At 35.2% G+C, this 23,265-nt stretch overlaps 1 protein-coding gene across 4 annotated transcripts in view; it reads left to right on the forward strand.

Annotated features, from left to right (window-relative positions):
• Sntg1 (syntrophin gamma 1) overlaps positions 1 to 23,265 on the forward strand; it is a 638,621-nt gene that overhangs the window by 592,408 nt on the left and 22,948 nt on the right. For all 4 annotated transcript variants that reach the window (XM_021222333.2, XM_029533398.1, XM_029533399.1 and 1 more), the window contains one exon: positions 17,331 to 17,441. In XM_021222333.2, coding sequence (XP_021077992.2) covers positions 17,331 to 17,441 — 111 coding nt within the window. The remainder of the gene's footprint in view (positions 1 to 17,330; positions 17,442 to 23,265) is intronic.

The following is a 23,265-nucleotide window of genomic DNA, read 5'->3' on the forward strand; positions in this document are numbered from 1 at the left end:
CTTAATCTTCTGGATTCAATCACCACTGTGTCTCAAGATCTCCATACCAAGATCCAGATCAGAAACTTCTATCTCCCAGCCTCCAGATTAGGTTCGCTGGTGAGCCTTCCAATTCTGGATTGTAGTTCATTTCAAATATAGTCAAGTTGACAACCAGGAATAGCCACTACACCAACTGCACCTATTGTGTGTTAGACTTCAGCCAAGTCTCCATTAATCATCTGACTTCAATAAGCCCTTACTTTAACTAGATCGAAGTGTTACTGCTGGAGTAAAATATATTTGGAGATCTCTTGGAATTAACATAAATTCAGAATCAGTATCCTATAGACTCCAGAAACTCTGATTGTTTGCTGAATGTTTACTCTTGTAAAAGGTTGTAGGTCCCTCTTGGGGAAGGACTGGAGAAATGCTGCAGTAAAATTTTTGGAATTTTATCAAGTTTCTTCCTCAGGAGAACCTAGCTGTCCCTTCTTTCAAGGTATTCATTGCTGGGTCTGAAAACTGACTCAAGTCTGGAAATTTATTCATGGACTAAGCTTGCCTTTTGCCACAATCCAGCATAGCCTTTATTTCATTTGTTTGAGAATCTTTCTACTCCATAGGCTCTTTTTATATTTCATTCCTGGAAAGATTATGATTGATTAGCTTGTACCAAAACTTTATGTGAATCATGCCATCATAAAGTTCCTTTTGCCTGTGCTGATCATTACATGTTAAATTATTATGGTCATAACCTTCTCTGTAATACTCATTATGATAACTATGATCACTTTTGTTTTTGTTGATTGAGAGCTGCTACCTGGCACTACTGTGGGTCAAACTGAGTGCATATAATTTGTCCAATTGAGCAGTAACACCTCCAACCCTAAGGTCTGCCACAAGGAAAAGGGCAACAAAACTCTGTAAATATTCTGGTGTCTCTCTCACCAATTTGCATTTTATAGGATTAGTGAAGGGCATGCCTTCAGGGCCTTCTTATTGTGGAGGATTAGATTTTGCACACATACCTACTTTAGCATTGCAATTTCCCTGACCCTTAAAATCCTTTCCTCAACACTAAGCCCAGAGATATAAAGCATTTCCAGTTCCTTTGCAGGAGGCCATCTTTTGACAAGTGCTTCAGCACTTTTTTTTATTTTGATACCTTTCTAAATTTTTTAATTTTTAATTTTTTTAATTTTTAATTTTTAACTTTTTTATTTTTGTATCTTTTCCAATTGAAGGAGCTTGCATATTAAACATTGAATCTCCACTGAGAGGACCCATATCAATAAACTCAGCCTGAGGCAGTTTTATGTTCTTTCCACCATTATAACACAACCTTAAAATTTGTTCTCAAATATATTCCCCAGACTTCTGTTTGAGCGAGTTAGCAAACTCCTTAAGCTCTTTAGTAGTGTAGCGAAGATGCTATCTCTTATATCCAGCTGTCTCTAGAAATGTGTTTGTTTCCAGAGCCCTAACTAACCATTTAAGTGGTAATGGTTCAAAAAGAAAGGATGAATACTTAGAGGAGATGATTACCAGTATCAGTTTCAAGACTGGAGTTGTCTTGTGCTGAGAAATAAAAGCAATGAAAACAATACACAGAAAATAAAAATAAACCACTGCACTGTGGTTTGAATGTATATTTTCATTTTAAACTTACATTGGGGCTAGGAATGTATCTCAGAGCTGTAGTACTAATGTGGCATGCACATAGGCTTGGGTTATATTCTAAACAATACAAATGAGAAAAACATGTTCATATACTGGAATGGCAGACATGCTTCTCAAGATGATAACAATAGAATTGAGGTGGCAGTGAGGCAGAAAGAGAGCTAATTATTTCTAGATGATATGGTAGCTTTCTCTATGTACTCTATGGAGTTTGGAAGCACTCATTCAATCCCTGCCACTTGCAATACATTTTAGGTTTTGAAAAGGGAACTTTATCTTATTTGACAGTCCTAGTGCCTGACATTGCTCATCACAAAGCCCATACCAGCATGCCTAGAGCTCCCTAGCACTGCATGCAGTTATTTTCACCTTTTACAAACTTAGTGAAAAAAAAAATATGAAGTCTTGAAGCTTTCTGTGCTTTAGTGGGTTTCTTTAGCCTTCCTGAGTTTTGTTTGTCTTCATGGCTTCTTCAGTGTTTGAAGCCTCTCTTCTCTTTCCAATATTTTAAGTCAGAGCAAAGTAAGATTTTATCCTGAACTATATCTGCTACAATACAATTGATCTATGGCTTCCAAGCCTACAGAACTATAAGAAACAAAACTTTGCTATTTGTAAATTACCCAGTATCTAGTTTTCTGTAACTAAGTCACTCATAAAATTCAAATCTCTGACAATTAAACTAAAGTTCCATCTTTTGATTATATAGATACTATTTAATTTTTAAAAATATACAGTATATAAACAATAACAAATAGCATATTAACCTAGTTGTTAGTTTTTGTTTTTGTTAATGTGAAAAAACATGGATTTATCTGAGAAGAGGCAACTACAATTGAGAAAATATCTCCTTAAGATTGGGCCACTAGGCCACATTGAACCACTCCTCTCAGTCAAATCCTGACTATCCCTCTTCAGGGTCTAGCCTGCATCAAGGAACTTCTTGCAACAAATGGAGACCATTACAAAACAAACAAACAAACAAACAAACAAAACCCCAAAACCACAAGCAATCAAAATAGAGGATTTTAGAATACTCCAATACATATGGCTCAGGGAACGTTGAAGAAGATGGACTGGAAAAATTGAAAGAGCCAGAGGTTCAGGGAATCTGCTATGATATATGTCTCTGAGTAATGTCAGAAGCTGGGATCATGAGTGAATTGTATATGAATTTAGCTCTATAATCTTGATTCTGGACTTTCTGATTGAACCTGATTTTAGACTCTCCGTGAAATCTAGATGGTTTTATTCATTTTACTTTTTTCTATTACTAATTTCAGTAACCTCCTTTATTTACATTGTGTCTTCCAGATGATACTACTTGTAATATTTATCAAGCACCTTTTGTGTGTGTGTGTGTGATACATCCACTATGCTTTATAACCACTACTCAACACTAGGAATAAAATGAGACAAAGCCTAAAATCTGCTACAAAGATCAGGACTTGAGTGATTGTTTTAACATTGTAGAGGGAGACTACAGCTTTATGTAGGCACAAGTACTTCTGTCTGTCTCTATATCTACATGACTGACTTGTGGTATAGAGTATTACCTCACGAGGTTCATTCTAGCCTAAAGTGTGTGCTTCACTTGGGCTGAAAGCCTTGCAGAGTTCAGGCCTTTACTTGCATTTTAAACTATCTTCTGCTCTGCCCCAGGTTTGATAGCTCAGGCTTGTGCTATTCAAATACATAGGATATCATCGAGTCTAAAATTTTCTTCAAAAACATACTCAATGCTGGTCAGAATTCAGGGCTTTTACATTGTGAGTGTATACTGTCAGTTCACTTCTGTATGGACTAGAATTAGCTCAGGACAGCCCAAGACCAAGTTTCCAGAACAAAGGATATGTACACACCCCAAAGGGACAAAGGGCAGAGAATAAGAGACACAAGTAGGAGATAGAGGATGAGGGAGAAGGAAACAAAGGAGAGGGGGAAGGGACATTTGTCCCTAAAGATGGTGGTGGGGGATGCATAAAAGCATTCCTTTGGATAGAGAGGAGATAGACAAGGCACAAGAGCAAATGGTGGTTTATGGAGGGAAAAGGGGGAACCTTGTGTTAGAATGAGGTGTTCAGCTGTAACTGGGCATGTTAATTAGGTGAGCTAAAGGTTAGGTGAGCTAAAGGGGTCTTTTGACTGTTGGACTTCAATCCTTTTTAGTCAGTCTCAGAAGGATAAAATGGTCAGTAATGGAATAGACTTTGGCATCTAGATTTTGAAATGTAATCTGATGTATTTTAGCAAGGTAAAGGGAATGGAGGAGAAAGACAAGGCCTGCCAGAGCCATTTTTGTCATTCTCAGGCTGGCTACATTTCTTTCCTTCTATGACAGTAGTATACTGTAAAACTTGTAAGAATTATAAACTATAATTTCTTCCTGTAGACTAAATAATAGTTCAAAAATGGAAAATTAGTTCTATAAGGAAAAATATGTGGATAATTAGAATACCATGCAAAGAAATGAGTGAAGAAAAGTATACTCTCATCTAAATCTGGTATGTTTGTAGTTTCTATTTTCATTCTTTATCATCGTATAGGTATAAAACTTTTGTGTATATTTGGTGCTCCACTATTAGTGATGATATAATTAAATGCACATGAAGACCTAAACAACATTCCTTGACATTTATAGGGAATAGTAAAACTACTTCTTAGATGAACCTTCAGATTTTCCATCATTTCTATAAACTGATATCACATTCGCATATGACATAAAACATCATAGTTTAAATCATCTCTAGATCTTAAACATCTGATATAATATGGATGCTGTGTGAGCCATATTGCTGTGCTGTGAAAGCAACAGTTACATAAAATATTCTGTCTATTCAGCATAGGCACAATCTCAAGAAATCATTCTCTATTTATATTTAAGGAATCTATAGAAAAGTTGAAGCATAATTACATCATTTCTGCTTCCCTTTTCGTCTATTACCTCTTCTCATCCTTACTCCATCTCAAATTCATGGTCTCTACTTCTTTAATCCAGTAATTATATTTATTTCTAATAAATATAAATACCACATACTCATATCATACCAAGTTTCTTGTATGTGTGTGATTTCAACAAAAATCTGTTTTAAAATGTAAGAAAAATATATTTATTCAGGTTTCTTTTCATTCATCTTTCTACAGCAATATTATTTATTAATAGATATTTCAAAAATTGACCCAATGTTAATGATGTATCTTATTCAAATAAATAGTGTGAGGGAACTATTTTCACTATTCTCCCATATAAGAAAAGAAGCTTAGAATAGCATCAGAATTCTTATGAAGAAATGACAACACAGAGCTCTGTGTTTGATGATATTGATTTCTGGTTTGCTTTCTTGCTTTATGAAGATCCTGATGCTAAGAAAATAGAAAGTATATTCAATGGAAGCTCAGTTATGATACTTATCAATCTGTGGTTAGCTGATTTGATTAAGGAAATAATTTCAGAAAATCAAAAAAGCAAATGAAGACATATGAAATAATAGCCATAAATACCATAGAAAATGGAAGGTGGGATTTATTCTTATTAGCTATAAAATATGAAGAATAATGTTAACAATTATAGCATCTATGTCATGGCAATAATTATAAATATTGCATGTCTCTTGCAAGAACTGAGGTTGGGGTATGAAAAGTCTTAGGATGATATCTCATTCCCATCCATCACCAAGTCAACACAACTCTGAAGCTCAAGGATGGACTATGCTCACTGGAGTGTTTAACAAGTATTAATGATATATGTTCTTACATTTTAAGCAATTTGTCTTCATTAAGAGAACACACAGTGTTCATCATGCCCCTCAATTTCTTCACACAAACTTATATTTAATCTAAAGTCACACATGCATTAATTGCTGTTTAAGATTACATTGAAACCAAAGTACCAACCTAAGGAAGAATACTGATCTTAAAATTTCACACACTTTTTTATTGTAAAAGTATTATCTCTTTGTTTAAGATTTGTGCTAAATATTTTTGAGGCTATTGTGAATAAGAGTGTGTCCATGATCCCTTACACAGCATGTATTTTATTAAACATGTAGAAAAATACTAATTTTGTAATTTGATATTCATCTTGCTGTTTTTGAAAATATTAATTATATCTATACGTTTTCTGGTGGAAGTTTTGGTATGTTTTATCTAGAATACCACATCATCTGCAAATAAAGATAGTTTGAGTACTTTTCCTATTTGCATCCCTTTATTGTCCTTTTGTCCTTTTCTTGTCTTGCTGTTCTGGCTAGGAACATAAGCTATTGTCATGGCCCTTGTTTACCTACTACAACTTGTGGGTAAGACCATACTGCTGATGACACTGCAAACTGTGGACATAGGACTTAGAAAAATCCAGGAGGAATTGATCTGCAAGCAATTTTTGTTTTCTTCAGGTTGGCACTTATAGTATCTGAAGATGACAAAGAATCCTTGATACATTTGAAATGTAACTCCTAGGGTTTGAGAAAAGTTGAAGAGTAGGCAGAATGATTGGTAAAAGCCAGAGAACCAGAATGCTTGCTGGATACTATTTAGTGTCCCTAGACTTGACAAGGAAAATGCATGTCAAGTACAAGGAAAATCTGCACAGTAAGGTAGATTGAAGAATATTAGTATAATAGAAATATCTAGCTGACACATGCAAATAATAGAAATTCCACAAGAACACAACTCCAAGTTATAAAGGCAACTTTTATTCACCAGGTGTAATTGTTGTCTCAGAAGCTTACTGCTGAATAAAATCACCCTTTCTCTATCCTTCTCAACTCTAGCTGGCTGGTTCAACTTATCTATTCAGTTCCAAACTCATTTCTAAGCTTACTGATTAAATCTGGTTTCTCTTGGCTTCTGACTGAATTGTTCTGCTTGGTCTCATACTAACTCTAGCAACCTGTTCTAATCTTCAGGTTTCTTCTCATTTTTTGGCTATTCTGTCTTCATCTGCAGCCTGTCTCTGTAATACTGTTCTGTTAAAACTGCTTACTCTCTATCTCTGTCTCTGTCTCCCTGTTCTCTGTCTCTGTTTCTGTGCCTCTGTCTCTCTCTGTCTCTATGTCTCTGTCTTTCCCTGTCTGTCTTTGTCACATCACTATCTCTGTCCATGTCTCTCTCCCTGCTCTCTTTTTTTATTGGTTACTTTATTTTTTTTACATTTCAAATAAATAACCCCAATTCCTGGTTTCCCCTCCATACCCCCTATGCCTTTGCCCTCTCCCTGTTTCAATGAGGGTGCTCCCCCACCCACCCACCCAAAACTGCCTCACTACCCTAGCATTCCCCTATCCTGGGACATTGAGCCTCCACAGGACCAAGGGCCTCCACTCCCATTGATGCCAAATAAGGCCATCCTCTGCTACATGTACAGCTAGAGCCATGGGTCCTCCATATATACTTTTTGGTTGGTGATTCAGTTTCTGGGAGATCTGGGAGTCTGGTTGGTTGATATTGTTGTTCTCCTTATGGGGTTACAAACCCCTTTAAGCCCTTTTACCTGTCCTCATGAGAATTGGGCATATCCGATTTCTGATCCATTCTGACAAACCTTTCTTTTTTTCTCACTCTGTCTTCCCCTCAATTAGACATCATTGTTTTGGGATTTAAAAATATGTACTAAAGGTTTGTTTGCATTCCAGCCAGAGAGAGTAAAGTCTGTAACATGTCTGCATCCCTGCTAGATCAAACAAATATTTTGCTAGAAGGTATTTGAATATGGTCCTTTGCCAAAACATTTATGTTACTGGGTTAAAACTCCTCTGTACTAGTTGTGTATGGGGGCAATGATAATGGAATAGATTATCCAAGCCCAGAAAATCAGTTCTGAATATATATATATATATATATATATATATATATATATATATATATATATAATAGGTTTTATATACATACATGTGTATATAAATATATAATACATATAAACACAAGCACATATATTTACATGCATGTAATGTATGTAAAATAACACAAATGTATAACAAAAGTTAAAGAAGAAACAGTCATGAATTGGGGATGGATGTAGACATGGAAGGTGTCTGTAGGGTAGACAGAATGTGTGATGTATACATGGAGCTCATGTATATAGTTCTCAAAATATACTTAAAAGTCCTTCAGATAGCATCTGTTCCCACGTTCTTTTGAATGTCTATCTATTTGCAAATCCAAATTAACCACTTCTATTATTATTAGATAAATAATTATTTTTTAATGCTTATTTTATTACATCTTCTTCAAATGTGGACAGATTATGGTTAATATTATGTCTGATTATGTCTGTCACTTTCCATTCAAGCATCATGGATTACTCTTTACATTTATTCTGTAATATTTTATACTATATACTTTTTCTATGCTAAAAGTGTGGTCCTGTGTTCTACAGTTCTCAGATTCTGTCTTGTATATTTAAGTCACATCAAAAATTTAATCCTATTTCTAAATCCAGATTTTTTAAACCTATTATTCCAAACTAGGTATAAAAAAATTCATAGCAGAAAGTTCTGCATACATTGATGCTATTTTTGTTTGTTTTATTTTCTTCTGCATTTAGACTCAATTAACACCAAATAAAAAAGTGAAGATTAACATGGATAGCAGGAAATATTTAATGATAAACAAATTTTCATTTTCAAGTTCTTTAGAGAAAATACAAAGTACCAGTACTGCAAAGACCTGGAGGCATGGTTGTATATCACTGTAAAGATAGATTTCATATTACTTTACAGATCTTTATATATTATGACTCAGTTCTTCACTTTTTCCTTTTTATTGCAATGGGATTTTTTTCTTACTTAATATACCTACATTACTGTTTCTCCTCTCTTTACACCTGCTAGTCCCCCCTCCCCATGAAGAAAAATCTAGATCTAGTTCCTTTCTGTTTCTTATTAGAAAACAATAGGCTTTTAAAAGATAATAATAAAATAAAACATAATATAATAGGATAAAAGGAAAGTAAAACATACATCTGAATTAAATAAAACAAACAGAAGGTAAATATTCCAAAAGAAAACACAAGAATCAAAGGCTCACTTATTCCCATACTTGGAGATCTTTTAAAAATACTGAACTGGATGCCATAATATATGCAGAGGATCAGGTATACACCCTTGCAGTCTCTATTCATCACGCATCAGTCTTTGTGAGTCCATATGAATTTGGATTATGTTAGTTAAGAAGGCGTAGTTTTCTTGGTGTCTTCCACGCCCTCTGGCTCTTAAATTTTTTCTGCCTCCTCTTCTGCAGGGTTCTCTGAACCCTGAAGAGAAGGAATTGATGCAGACATCCTGGTTAGGAAGGAGTGTTCCCAGGTCTCTCAATTTCTATCTGGGAATCTCTATATTAGTACCCATCTGTAGCAGGAGGAAGCTTCTGGTGGCGGCTGAGCAAGTCACTGATCAGAGAATATAGCAGAATGTCATTAGGAGTCATTTTTTTTATTTCTTTTTTTAAGATGGTATCATACTATTTGATTTTATTTTATGTTCCTAGGTTACCTAGTCTCAGATTAATAGTCATAGTGTCATGTATCTGTTTCATCTCATTGAGTGGGCCTAGAGTGATATTAGAGATTGGTTGATAACTTCCACAAATTTTGTGCAACAACCATAGAGTATTTGCCAAGAGGACAGCATTGAAGGTCGATGTGCTTGTGACTTGGTTTGTGTTTATGTTCTTTTTTTGTTTTCACGTACAATACCTTCTTATACTGAAGACACTGAACATAGTGATGATGGTTTCATATAGGCAGGGGCACAATTTCTTCATGTTCAATGTAGGTGTTGTCATCAGTAATGGGAAATTGCCATTAGTTTGTGGTATGCAACCAATTATCTTGGTAACAGCCTGGGTTTGGGGAGAATTCCCATGTGAACTCTTTTAGGGTTTTACTGCTATGAACAGACACCGTGTCCAAGGCAACTCTTATAAGAACAACATTTAATTGGGGCAGGATTATAGGTTCAGAGGTTTAGTCCATTATCGTCATGGTGGAAAGCATGGCAATGTCCAGGCAAGCATGATGCTGGAGGGGCTGAGAGTTCTGCCTCTTATTCCAAAGGCAACTGGAAGATTGACTTCCAGGAAGCTAGGAGGAAGGTCACAAAGCCCATCTCCACAATGACTTGCTTCTTCCAAAAAGGCTACACATACACCAACAAGGCCATACATCCTAATAATGCCACTTGTTGGGTCAAGTCTATTCAAACCACCACAGGACCCCTTCGCCAACAATCGAATCCTAGTACAGAAAACTCTTTGGTGATAACAGATATCCGGTTGTGTTTTTGTTTCCCTCATTATTTGGCAATTTCATTTAAATTGCTTTCATGTATTTTTTGTATTTTAAGAACTTTCTACTGTATTAGATTTCCAAGCTATGCTTAAAATGCTCTTGGTTTTAGCTGTTTCTCCCTGTACTTCCTCCCATATACCCTTTTCTCTTCCCTTTCATTAACAGAACATGTTACACCCTTCATCCATCCATAACTATCTTTTCTGTTTCTCTTTCCTAAAAAAATCATCTGCCTGCCCTTCCTAGGACTGTGCTTTATGTCTAACCTGTTTGTAGTAAGAATTGTTGTCTCTTTAAAAAGCACAAAAATAGGAATTTATTTTCTGAGAGTTTGCAAGCTGCAGATTGTTTCTGTGATTGTGTGATATTTGAAATTCTGGGAACTTTTTAGAAGGCATCTAAAGCTATCTATCATCTGTGATGATAGATATCTATCTATGATAGATAGCATCTAAGGCTATCTATCACCTATCTATCTATCTATCTATCTATCTATCTATCTATCTATCTATCTATCTATGTANNTATTTATGTATCTATGTATCTATCTATCTACATATCTATCTATCTATCTATCTATCTATCTATCTATCTATCTATCTATCTATCTATCTATCATCTATCTCCTAGGGCCCCAAGGCATTGGGGTTGTTTGGTTTTTGGTTGGTTGCTTTTGGTTCCTGTTTGTTAAGTAGGCATGCACAAAGAAGAAGAAATTAGATATCCTTATGGTAAAGATCAAATTTATTCCAGAGAATTTGATGTCCCTAATCAACAAAATCTAGTCTATCAATTAATAACAGCACTTACCTGTCAATCCTTTTTCTCTCCTATTTAGTATTAGGGGGGGTGCATGGGTGGAAAAAGGATGAAGAAATGTGGAAATCAGAAGAACCTACAAAGTATCCTAAATTCAGCTTCAACTCTGTGGTTCTACAGAGTATAGCTTGGTTATTGACATAAAAGCTCATATCCACATATACCACATATGTATTTCTGGGTCTAAAATACCTCATTCATGATTTCTTTTTCTAGTTCCATTGATTTTTGGGGGGCAAATTTCTTATTATTTTTTAAAGATTTATTTGTTTGTGTATTTCATATATATGAGTGCTCTACTTGCATGTATGTGTGCATGAACAAAGAGGGTATCATCAGATCCCATTATTGATAGTAGAGAAGTGAACTAAGAACCTTTGGAAGAATAGCTGGTACTCTTAACCACTGAGCCATCTCTCCATCCCAATTTCATTATTTGTAATGGCAATAATGATATATTGTGCTCATGTAGCACTATTTCTTTACCCATTTATCTATTGAGTAACATCTAGGCTATTTCCAGTTCCTAGCTATTATAAAGAGACTTTTGGGTATATGACTGAGAATGATAAAGCTATATCTTGAGATAAGTAAATTCCTATCTTCCTGAGGAACTGCCACGCTAAACTTATCCGTTTGCACTCACACCAAGAATGAATGAGTTTTTGCCTTACTCCACATTCTCACCAGCCTGAGTGTCACTTGTGTTATTGAACTTAGTCATTCTGACAGTTATTTAATGGAATCTCAAAGGAGATTGATGGCTAAGGTTATTGAACACTTATTTAAGTATTTCTCAGTCATTTGAATTTAGTCTTTTAAGAATTCTCCATTTATACCTGTACTCCATCTGATAGAGGGCTAATATCCAATATATACAAAGAACTCAATAAGTTAGACTCCAGAGAATCAAATAATGCTATTAAAAATGGGACACAAAGCTAAACAAAGAATTCTCAACCAAGGAATATTGAATGGCTGAGAACCACCTAAAGAAATGTTCAACATTCTTAGTCATCAGAGAAATGCAAATCAAAGCAACCCTGAGATTCCACCTCACACCAGTCATGACTAAGATCAAAAACTTAGCTGACAGACAGAAGACGCTGGCGAGGTTGGGGAGAAAGAGGAACACTTGTCTATTGCTGGTGGGATTGCCAGCTGGTACAACCACTCTGTAAATCAGTTTGGTGGTTCCTCAGAAAATTGGACATAGTACTACCTGAGGACCCAGCTATATCACTCCTTGGCATATGCCTAGAAGATGCTACAACATGTAATAAGTACACATGCACCACTATGTCCATAGTAGCTTTATTTATAATAGCCAGAAGCTGAAAAGAACCTAAATGTCCCTCAACAGAGGGATGGATACAGAAAATGTGGTACATTTACACAATGGAGTACTACTCAGCTATTTAAAACAATGAATTTATAAATTTCTTGGGCATATTCTTAATGATCTGAATTTTACACTAAACAGGATGAGTGTGAATTTTATGATACATATTTACCATATTAGAAGAAAACCAAGATTGCTTATATATTCTGAAGATAATATTGAAATCAAATTAAAATAATAAAATGTAAATGTATAAAATATTATTTACAAAGAAAGTTTTCTGTATAGGCTACTTACTCATAGGAAGGAAAACTACTCATTGCTTTTGTTACTATGAGAATATTTTAATAGGGTGATAAACATATGGGATTGGGTAACTTAAAAACAATGCTTTTATTATATAATTTTATGTTTAAATTTCATAAACATCTATTTATTTGGATCACATAATTGGCTTAGTAAACACATATGCTATATTCTAGCCACCATATCTTAAATGGAGCCAATGACAAGAAATGTGGAGCCATATTATTTAATTTCAACAATATCTTTAATGAATGTAGCCATGATTAACACACTGAACAAATTCTAATTGGGGGATAATGATATGTATCATAAAAATAACAGCCAGTTTTCTCATTCCTAAGACCCACATAAAGCCTGGCCAATTATTGAGGACTACCTGTAATCCCAGGGCACAGAGATGCAGACATAGTATCCACAGGGGGAGCTGGCATTTAAACTAGCAAGAATTTGTTAAATGTTGGGCTCAAAAGACTGAGACACTGTATATAAAGTTGGAGCAATAGAGGAAGATACCAGAGAGCACTTCAGCCATTCAAATGCGTCTGTACACTTGTGCACTAGCACCAACACATGTGTACCTACCCACAAACATGATGTAGACATACAAACATAACACACATCCTTGGCTTTTCTTAAAGGTACAAATCAAGGGAAATGTCTGGATAAGCTGTAGTGTTAAAAGACATTCCTTTTTTTTAATTAGATATTTTCTTTATTTACATTTAAAATGTTATCAGCTTTTCTAGTTTCTCCTCTGAAAATCCCCTATCCTCTCCCCCTCCCCGTGCACCCCAACCCACCCACTCCCATTCCTGGACCTGGCATTCTCCTATACTGGGGCATAGAACCTTCACAGGACCAAGGGCCTCTCCTCCCATCATTGATGACCTACTAGGCCATCCTCTGCTACAAAAAAAAAAAAAAAAGAAAAGAAAAAAAATTCCTCTACTTACTGCAGGACAACATTCTGATACGCCCATTGTAAACTAAATTAGATGATCCATTTAAAATTTCTAAGTACAAAAGGTCATAGCTTGGTACCTCTGTACACTGTGGAATACTCATTGTTATTCCAAAAGCCTGAATACCTGTATGAGAGTCATGTCACTAATATCTACTCCAGTCCTTTCTTCAAAGTAAGCATATGTGGAACATATGTAATGGTACACCATCACTTAAGGTCAGTAAGTTACAAGTTAAATTTTGCTAAGTGAAACTTTATACAGATTTTTATTTCTCTTCTGAGGAGAAATGGAAATTCATGATTTGTTAGAAACAATTTACTCTGATAGGCTTCCAAGTCATACACTCACTAAACAAATGTCATGGGAATTCTTGAACTTTTCCATGAGAAAGCTGCAGGCTGCTTTTGCGTTTAAACTTTGACGTCCATGATCATACCGCACATGTGCCTTCATTTTCAAGCACTCCAGATGTCTATGATCAGGTGCTTATGATCACACTACACATGTGCTTTCATGTTTATGTCCATATGCCTATAATCATGCTACACCCACTCTTTTATGCCCATGCTCAGGTGTCTATGATCATCTTTTACATGTACTTTCATGTTCCAGCTCAGAAACCTGTAATCACACATGTGCTTTCATGTTCATGTTCAGGTATCTATGTTCATGCTTTTACACATGCTTTCAAATTTAACCTCGGCTACCTATACAGTATAAATTGAACAATTACAAAATATCTTATGTATGTTAATTTTTTTAAAAAAACAGCTGATATATGGGTATACTCCAGCAAATATCAATATAAGTATTTATAACTTTGTTAGATGTATAATCTCAGGGTCAACTCTAGAACCATTATATCAGATTTAGCATTGGAATCTAGCAAATTAATTATACAAGCTCTCCAGACTATTCTGGTGATGCTAATTTCTGAAAATCCAAAAATACCACTTTGGATCATAATTCTGGCTGAGTGTTAATGTTTGACGATTTGGGACACTGTGTGTTCACAAGAGCCAGTGTCATGACCAGCAACAGTTAGGTTAAAGGTCTTATACAAGAATCATGAAAAGGAACATTTTGTTTGGAGATGAACTAGAGGAAATACTTCTGGACAAATCTACTGTTTAAGGCAAGCAAAAGGTCATTGAGGACTAGGATTCTGCTTCATTGTAAGCTGTACTTCTGAATCATTCTTTTAGCTCAAGTGTGATGCAAAAAAAAGGCATTTCCCATGTGTTGTTGTTATTATTTATTATTATTATTATTATTATTATTATTATTATTATTATTATTATTATTATTATTATAGTTTTTTGAGACAGGGTTTCTCTGTATAGCCCTGGCTGTCCTGGAACTAATTTCATAGACCAGGCTGGCCTCGAACTCAGAAATTCGCCTGCCTCTGCCTCCCAAGTGCTGGGATTAAAGGTGTGTGCCACCACCACCCGGCCCCATTTTTTATTATTAAGCAGGAAAAACACAAGGTGATGTTTATGGTTAGCTAAAGAAAATATAAGTACGGTAATGGAATACTCCTGATATTATGTCTTAACTTTAATAATGTGAAAAGAGCTAAGAATATTCTTCCAAAGCCTTTGCCTTTCTTACAGAGATGATGTTGGTATGACACAGCACTCCCTTCATGGTCTTGATTTCAATTCCATTGACTTGTCATAGTTTAGGCAATCCTTTCTAGAAAAATACCTTTTGGAAAGAATTTTCTGCACGCTACTCTGTCCATATTTAATAGTAAGTTCACAGCTTTTTTTACAGCTTAGCTACTTAAGTCCCCTTTTTTATTTTGCATAATGTCAGAGAGCAAAGCATATATATGCACAGATTTAGTACCAAATTATGTATACATTGCACAATTATTGCTAGCCACATAATTACTACTAATACCAAGAAGAAAGGATTCACAAAATGCAATATTCATGTAAGCCATCATGGCCAATACATATGAACTGTAGAAACTTTATCTAATTACTTGCATGCAAAGAAAATTTAATTGATCTTTATGCTACAAGAGACATCTGAGACATTAAAGCAGTCAGGAAATTATCTTTTAATAGTAAACAGTCACTTGTTGCATAGTTTTGGAGGATTACCTCTTTCTTTTCTAATGGATAGCTACTAATTTTGTCTCAATTGTGTGTGTGTGTGTGTTTTAACAAAATAGAATATAGTAAAATAAAACAAAGGACGTTATCTTTAAGTTAGACAAGTTAAACCAATATAAGGAAGAAAACACTCTAGAGGGCACACAAGAAACAGAGACTCACGCATTCACACATGAAGGAATCCTGTAAAAGTTCTAAACTGAAAGCTGTAACATATACACAGAAGAGCAGGTACAGACATGTGTAGACCCTCTGCTTATAGCTTCAGTCTCTGTGGGTTTATTTGAGCTTTGCTCGGTTGATTTAGAACGCCTTGTTCTCCCAGTGCCCTCTATCCCCTCTAGCTCACACGTTTCTTCTTCTTCCGTAATGAGAGCACAGGTAAAGACCCCAGCTCTGCCTTACATTCAATGAGTTTTGAAAGTATTCTTTTTAGCAATGATGCCTTGATATCAGTTTTTGGATAGTAATCTATAGTCTTAGCAGGAACATTGATTTTTTTTTGGGGGGGGGGAGGGGGTTGGGTTCAATGAGACTCCTTTTGCCAATAACTAAATTGGATCTAACCTAGTTCCAGACTGGAAGCTTTGGTAACAAGAAATGACCAACTGAAGCTCCATCTTCCTCATTATTTGGAGACTTCATTAGGATCACATTTAAACATTTTAATATGCTTTTACTGCACTAGGATTCCCTGTTGCCCCTCACACACCCTTTTAGCTGTCTCTACCTGTATTCCCTCACTCATTCCCATCTTCCCTCCTTTACCCCACATGATCCTTCCATTCCTGACCCACCCTCAGCCCTATATCTATTATATTTTTCCATCCAATAGAGATCTATCCCATTCCTTTTTTTGTGACTAAGCTTTTGGGTCAACAGATTGTACTAATGGCTAATTTTCACACGTAAGTGAATACATATCATAAGGTCTGGTTGCCATACTAAAGATGATTTTTTTTGTAGTTCCAGTCATTTGCCTGCAAATGTCAATATGTCCTTTTTAAAAGAGCTGAGTAATGTGTCAGTGTGTAAATTTGCCACATGTTCTTTACCCACTCTTTTTTTGAGGGACATTTTATTGTTTGTAGTTTCTGGCTATTATGAATAAAGTAGCAATGAACATGTTTGATCAATTGTCCTTGTAGTATAATGAAGCATCCTTTGGGTATATGCCTAATAGTGGTATAGCTAGATATTGAGGTGGATTGATTCTTATTTCTCCAAGGAACAACCACAATGGCTGTTCTTGTGTCCACTCCCACCAGCAACATAGTAGTGTTTCTCTAACTCCCCTTGTCAGATTAATTTTTCTGTTAAAGTGAACTAAATAGTTATTAGAAAAATAAGCAGAATTTATATAAAATATTGACTGTATGCTTCATATAAATATATGTGTGTATATACACTTTATTACAAACGAATGTTTACTCAGTTCTCGTTATGTACTCACAGGTTTACCCTTGAAACTTTTACTAATCTTATTGTCTCAAGAAGAATATAAGGCAATCATAATGCACAGAGATTTTTACGAGGGACAGTTTTCATTTTGTTGGGGATGAAATAGTGCTAGATAGTACTACTGAAGAATCTGCTTAAACAGGTTATATCTTTGAAAAACATTGGTGGCACCTGCTACATATGTTGAAGTATACATTGAACTTTGAAAGATAGCCGTTGATAGATACATTTTCATTTACATGTTGGTGTTGGGGCACATTATTAAATAAGATTGATTTTTATATTTAAACTATATAATTTCTTGACTTGAATGCAGACATTTACTTTTCTGACTTATGTGTTCCATTTCTATCTCCCTTTAGGCTGTACTTTGGAGGTATAAATTTTCTCAGCTTAAAGGCTCATCAGATGACGGCAAAAGCAAAATCAAATTTTTGTTTCAGAATCCAGATACGAAACAGATTGAAGCAAAGGTAAACACAAGAAAGCCCCTTATAATACATTTCCAATTATGTCAGTGTCAGTAAGACTCAATGGGGAGAAATTTTCAGATTAATGAATGCAAATGCTCTTTGCTTACTTTGAAATATCCCTGTGATCCTCAAGTACATTTTACTTTAAGGCTAGCAACGGATTTTCATTGAAAGGCATTACTCCAGAAAAATTATATTCAGCTGATTCTGGTCAGAGTCTTAATCTTGTATGAACTACAATTGTGTGTGACTAAAATAACATACTAAGAGCTAAAGGGGCCATATTGCAGGTTCTCCATTTTAAAATATTTTAAAAAACTATCTGCTTCATAGTCATCCATCAATGATAAATGTGAATACAAACTCTGAAAAAATGGTTTTAATGAAATTTTGAGTAATAGCTATACAATTATGACTGAATGAAAATGAATTACTAAATAAATTTTCATATTGATTTACATAGTATTTCAGCATTCAGGAATATGTTAACTATGTTGTTAACTCAATAGAAGTTTAAAACCATTTATGTTTATAAGTATTTATACTACAAAAATTAGAAATACAACTTATTTCCATTACCCTATCATGAGTTCACAGTAGCACTACTTGAGATTAACTAAATTATAAAAAATATTCCCCTGTTGAGAAAAGAATAAATAAATAACAAAATGAACATTTAATCCTGTGACACAGAACCCCAATGCTAATTTTTGTCTATGGAATAAAATCACCACAATTTATTTTTTTTAATCAGTTATCTAAATTCAGGGTTATTCTTAGGCTGACTTTCAAAGTTTTCCTGAACTTGGCTCTATGTGATATTCTATGCAGACTCTTACATTCGGATCAGAAGCATTCCTTTCAACTTGCTTTGCTTTTAACCTGTGAAACTACTTTGTCTTATATATATTCCCATGCCCCCTTTTCGACCTTTTCTCTCTTATGTTTGCATAGTTTTAGAGAGCTCTCTCCTTCATTTATATTTGTCTCAGTTAAAGTAATTGCGTTCAGATTAATGAGCATAAATATTCTGCCATGTACTTATTCCTTTTCTTTCACATCTCTCAAAGAATGAAAGTAACCACATTCATGCATAACATTTGAATTTTATTAAATATTATCTTTATTTACATTGGGAGAAATTTCTTTTCTGGTCCAGTCTATTTGGAGTTCTGTAGGCTTCTTGTATGTTCATGGACATCTCTTTCTTTAGGTTAGGGAAGTTTTCTTTTATAATTTTGTTAAAGATATTTACTGGTCCTTTAAGTTGAAAATCTTCATTCTCATCTATACCTATTATCCTTAAGTTTGGTCTTTTCATTGTGTCCTGGATTTCCTGAATGTTTTGAGTTAGGATCTTTTTTGCATTCTGCATTTTCTTTAATTGTTGTGTCCATGTTTTCTATGATATCTTCGGCACCTGAGACTCTCTCTGCTATCTTTTGTATTCTGTTGTTGATGATGGTGTCTATGGCTCTGGATTTCTATCTCCAGAGTTGTCTCTCTTTGTGATTTTTTTATTGTTTCTACTTCCATTTTTAGATCCTGGATGGTTTTGTTCATTCTTTCACCTGTTTGGTTGTATTTTCTGTAATTCTTTTAGGGATTTTTGTGTTTCTTCTTTAAGGGTTTCTACCTGTTTACCTGTGCTCTCATATAATTCTTTGAGGGATTTTTGTGTTTCCTCTTTAAGGGCTTCTACCTTTTTAGCTGTGTTCTCCTTTATTTCTTTAAGGGAGTTTTTAATGTCCTTCTTAAAATCCTCTACCAACATCATCAGAAACGACTTTAAATCTGAATCTTGTTTATCTAGTGTGTTGGGGTATCCAGGACTTGCTGCAGTGGGTGTACTGGGTTCTGATGATGCCAAGTAGTTTTGGTTTCTGTTGGTAAGATTCTTGCATTTGCTTTTCACCATCTGGCAATCTCTGGTAGTAGATGTTCTTGCTGTTTCTGGCTGGAGCTTGATCTTCCTGTGAGTCTGTAAGCCTGTGTCAGTGCTCCTTGGAGTCCAGCTCTCTCCTGGCAAGACCAGTGCACAGAGGGCTATGGAACAGCCCTACCTCCTGGCTGCAGAAGTAGACCCTTAGGACCCAGTCCCAGATGTTCTTATGCTTCTGGAGCCTGTGCACTCCTGAGTGGACCTGCCTTAAAGATTTATCCGAGAGAAAATGTCTATCACTCTCGACTCTGGGGGTCAGAGCACAGCATTTGATTTTTATCAGGTTAAAAAATGCCTCATTCACTGACTTTTCTTGTGGCCTATATTTTTCAGACCCTTACTCTGAGGTACCCTCTTCCCTGTATAGTCCTCACCTTTGTTTCTGGCTGTCTTTTCTTCTTACATGTCAGTGACACACCATTGTACTGACAGTTATATTAATATTTACAATGATTTTTATTGTTTCTATAAAATGCATATTGATATAAAATTTATTTATGAGAGCTTTAGATGTATTTCTTAAACTTTTAAAGCACAGTTTATATTCTAATGTGAGTTTTCAATAGCAGTATAGTATTTGATTTTTATTTGTTAATTTTTACCTTCTAATGATCTAACAAAATACTTGCCAAATGAGGCAGAATTGTAAAGTTAATCCAATTATTGCTACTTAGTTTTATTCTTCAACTGACTGTTATTTATTACATGTGCAGCTATGAAGACATAACAAATTCAACTCACTTTCTTATACATTTTTTATTTGTCATTTCTAAAATATTATCAGTATCTCTTTGTTCTCAAACATAATTGTAAATGCAATTCTTAATGTGCAAACATTACAAGACAGTACTTGGTTGCAAATAATTATGAAACACATACAAGCCATTGTGGAACCTGAGGTAGAAAAGCTATAATTAATATGAAATTCATTAACATCAAAGCCCTAAATGAAAATAACATTTCTATAGCCAAATCCTGCCTGGAGAGAGTTGGTCTCCCAGGAGTGCTGACACACCTAAGATCACAGGTAAGACCACCACAACTGCTCTAATACCTGGCCCACGTGGGACCTACCTGGAGCCCACAGGACACAGGAACCACACAGAAGCTTGTATTCCTTCCATTTTCCATCTGTGCCCAGAGCTGATACTGTTCCACAGCTCTCCACACCCAAATCCCACCCAGAGAGAGCTGGTCTCCCAGGAGTGCTGATTTACCTAAAATCACAGGCTCACAGGACTGACAAGCTCCATTCAGAGACAGCAAGACAAGCTAACACTAGAGATAACCACATGGTGAGTGGCAAGTGTAAGAATATAAGTAACAAAACCAAGGCTAATTGACATCATCAGAACCAAGTTCTCCCACTACAGCAAGCCCTAGATACCCCAACATACTGGAAAAGCAAGATTCAGATTTAAAATTATAATGATGATAGACAAGTTTAACAAGGACATACATAACTCCCTTAAAGAAGTACAGACGAACACAGGTAAACAGGTAGAAGAACTCAAAGAGGAAACACAAAATCCCTTAAAGGACTACAGGAAAACACAAGCAAACAGGTGAAAGAATTGAGCAAAACCATTCAATATCTAAAAATGGAAATAGAAACAATGAAAAAAATCACAAAGGGAAACCACCCTGGAGTTAGGAAACCTAGGAAAGAGATCAGGAGTCATAGATGCAAGCATCAAATACAAGAGGTAGAAGAGAGAATATCAGGGGCAGAAGATTCCATAGAAAACATTGATACAACAGTCAAAGGAAATGCAAAATAAAAACAGCTCCTAACCCAAAACATCTAGGAAATTCAGGACACAATGAGAAGACCTAAGGATATTAACCTAAGGATAATAACTATAGAAGAGAGTGAAGATCCCCAACTCAAAGGACTTGTAAATATCTTTAACAAATTTGTAGAAGAAAACTTCCCTAACTTGAAAGATATGCCCATAGACATACAAGAAGCTTACAGAACCCCAAGTAGATTGGACTAGAAAAGAAATTTCTCCTATCACATAATAATCAAAACACCAAATCCACAAAACAAAGAAAGAATATCAAAAGCAGTAAAGGAAAGGGAAACCAATCAAAAGTACACCAGACTTCTCAAAAACAAAACAAAACAAAACAAAACAAAACAAAACAAAACAAAAAAAACCAACACTCTAAAAGCCAGAAAATCCTGGGCAGATGTCTTAAAGACCCTAAGAGAACACAAATTCCAACCCAGACTACTACATCTAGCAAAACTCTCAATTATGACAGATGGAGAAACCAAGATATTCCATGACAAAACAAAATTTAAACAGTCTTTCCACAAGTCCAGCCCTACAAAGATAATAAATCAAAACTCCAATACAAAAAGGGAAACTATCCCTCCCCCAAAATCAAGAAACTAATCTCTCAGCAAACTGAACAGAAGAGAACCTCCTAAGTGTAATTCTTCCTCTAACAACAAAAATAAAGGGAAGCAACATCACTGGTCCTTAAAGTCTGTCAACATCAATGGACTCCATTCTCCAATAAAAAGATATAGACCAACAGATTAGATACATAAATAGGACTGTGCATTTTGCTGCACTGAGGAAACCCACCTGAGACAAAGACAGATACTACCTCAGAGTAAAATACTGGAAAAAAAATTCCAAGCCAGTTTTCCCAAGAAACAAGCTGGAGTAGCACTTCTAATATCCAATAACACAGACTTTCAACCAAAAGATATCAAAAAAAAAAAAAAAAATGGGGAAGGACACTACATAGTCATCAAAGAAAAAAACCCACCAAGAGGAACTCTCAATTCTGACCATCCATGCCCTAAATGCAAGGGGACCCACATTTGTAAAAGAAACACTAGTGAAGCTTAAAGCACACATTGAACCAAACACAAAAGTAGTAGGAGACTTCAGTATCCCACACTCAGCAATGGACAGATCATGGAAACAGAAATTAAATAGAGATGCAGTGAAACAAACACAAGTTATAAACCAAATGAATCTAACAGATATTTACAGAACATTTCATATTAAAGCAAAAGAATATACCTTCTTCTCAGCACCTCACGGTACCTTATCCAAAACTGACCATATAATCAGGCACATAACAAACCTTAATGAATCCAAGAAGATTGACATAATTCCTGCATTTTATCAGATCATCACAGACTAAGGCTGTTCTTCAAGAACCAAAAAATACCAAAACCAAAACCAAAACCCAAACCAAACCTGAAACCTGAACATCCACATACACATGGAAATTATCTACTCAGTGATAACTTGGTCAGTGAAAAACAAAAAAAGCAATTAAAGACTTTTTGGAATTTAATGAAAATGAAGGCACAATATNCCCAAACTTATAGGACACAATGAAAGCAGTGCTAAGAGGAAAACTCATAGCTCTGAGTGCTTTCATGAAGAAATTGGAGATCGCATATACCAGCAGCTTAACAGTATATCTGAAAGCCCTAGAACAAAAAGAATCAAATACTCCCAAGAGGAGTAGACAGGAAATAACCAAACACAGTGTTGAAACCAACCAAATAGAAACAAAGAGAACTATACAAAGAATCAACAAAATTAGGAGTTGGTTCTCAGTGAAAAATAACAAGATAGATAAACCCTTAGCCATACAAACCAGAGGGCATAGAGCCAGTATTCAAATTAACAAAATCAGAAATGAAAAGGGAGACGTAACAACAAAAAATGAAGAAAAAAATTATCAGATCCTACTAGAAAAGTCTACACTCAACAAAACTGGAAAATCTAGAAGAAATGGATGATTTTCTAGGCAAATACTAGGAACCAAATTTAAATCAGGATCAGATAAACCATCTAAATAGTCCCATAACCCATAAGGAAATAGAAGTAATCATTAAAAGTC

Source organism: Mus pahari, chromosome 22 (genome assembly GCF_900095145.1).
Source record: "Mus pahari chromosome 22, PAHARI_EIJ_v1.1, whole genome shotgun sequence".
Taxonomy (NCBI): Eukaryota; Metazoa; Chordata; class Mammalia; order Rodentia; family Muridae; genus Mus; species Mus pahari.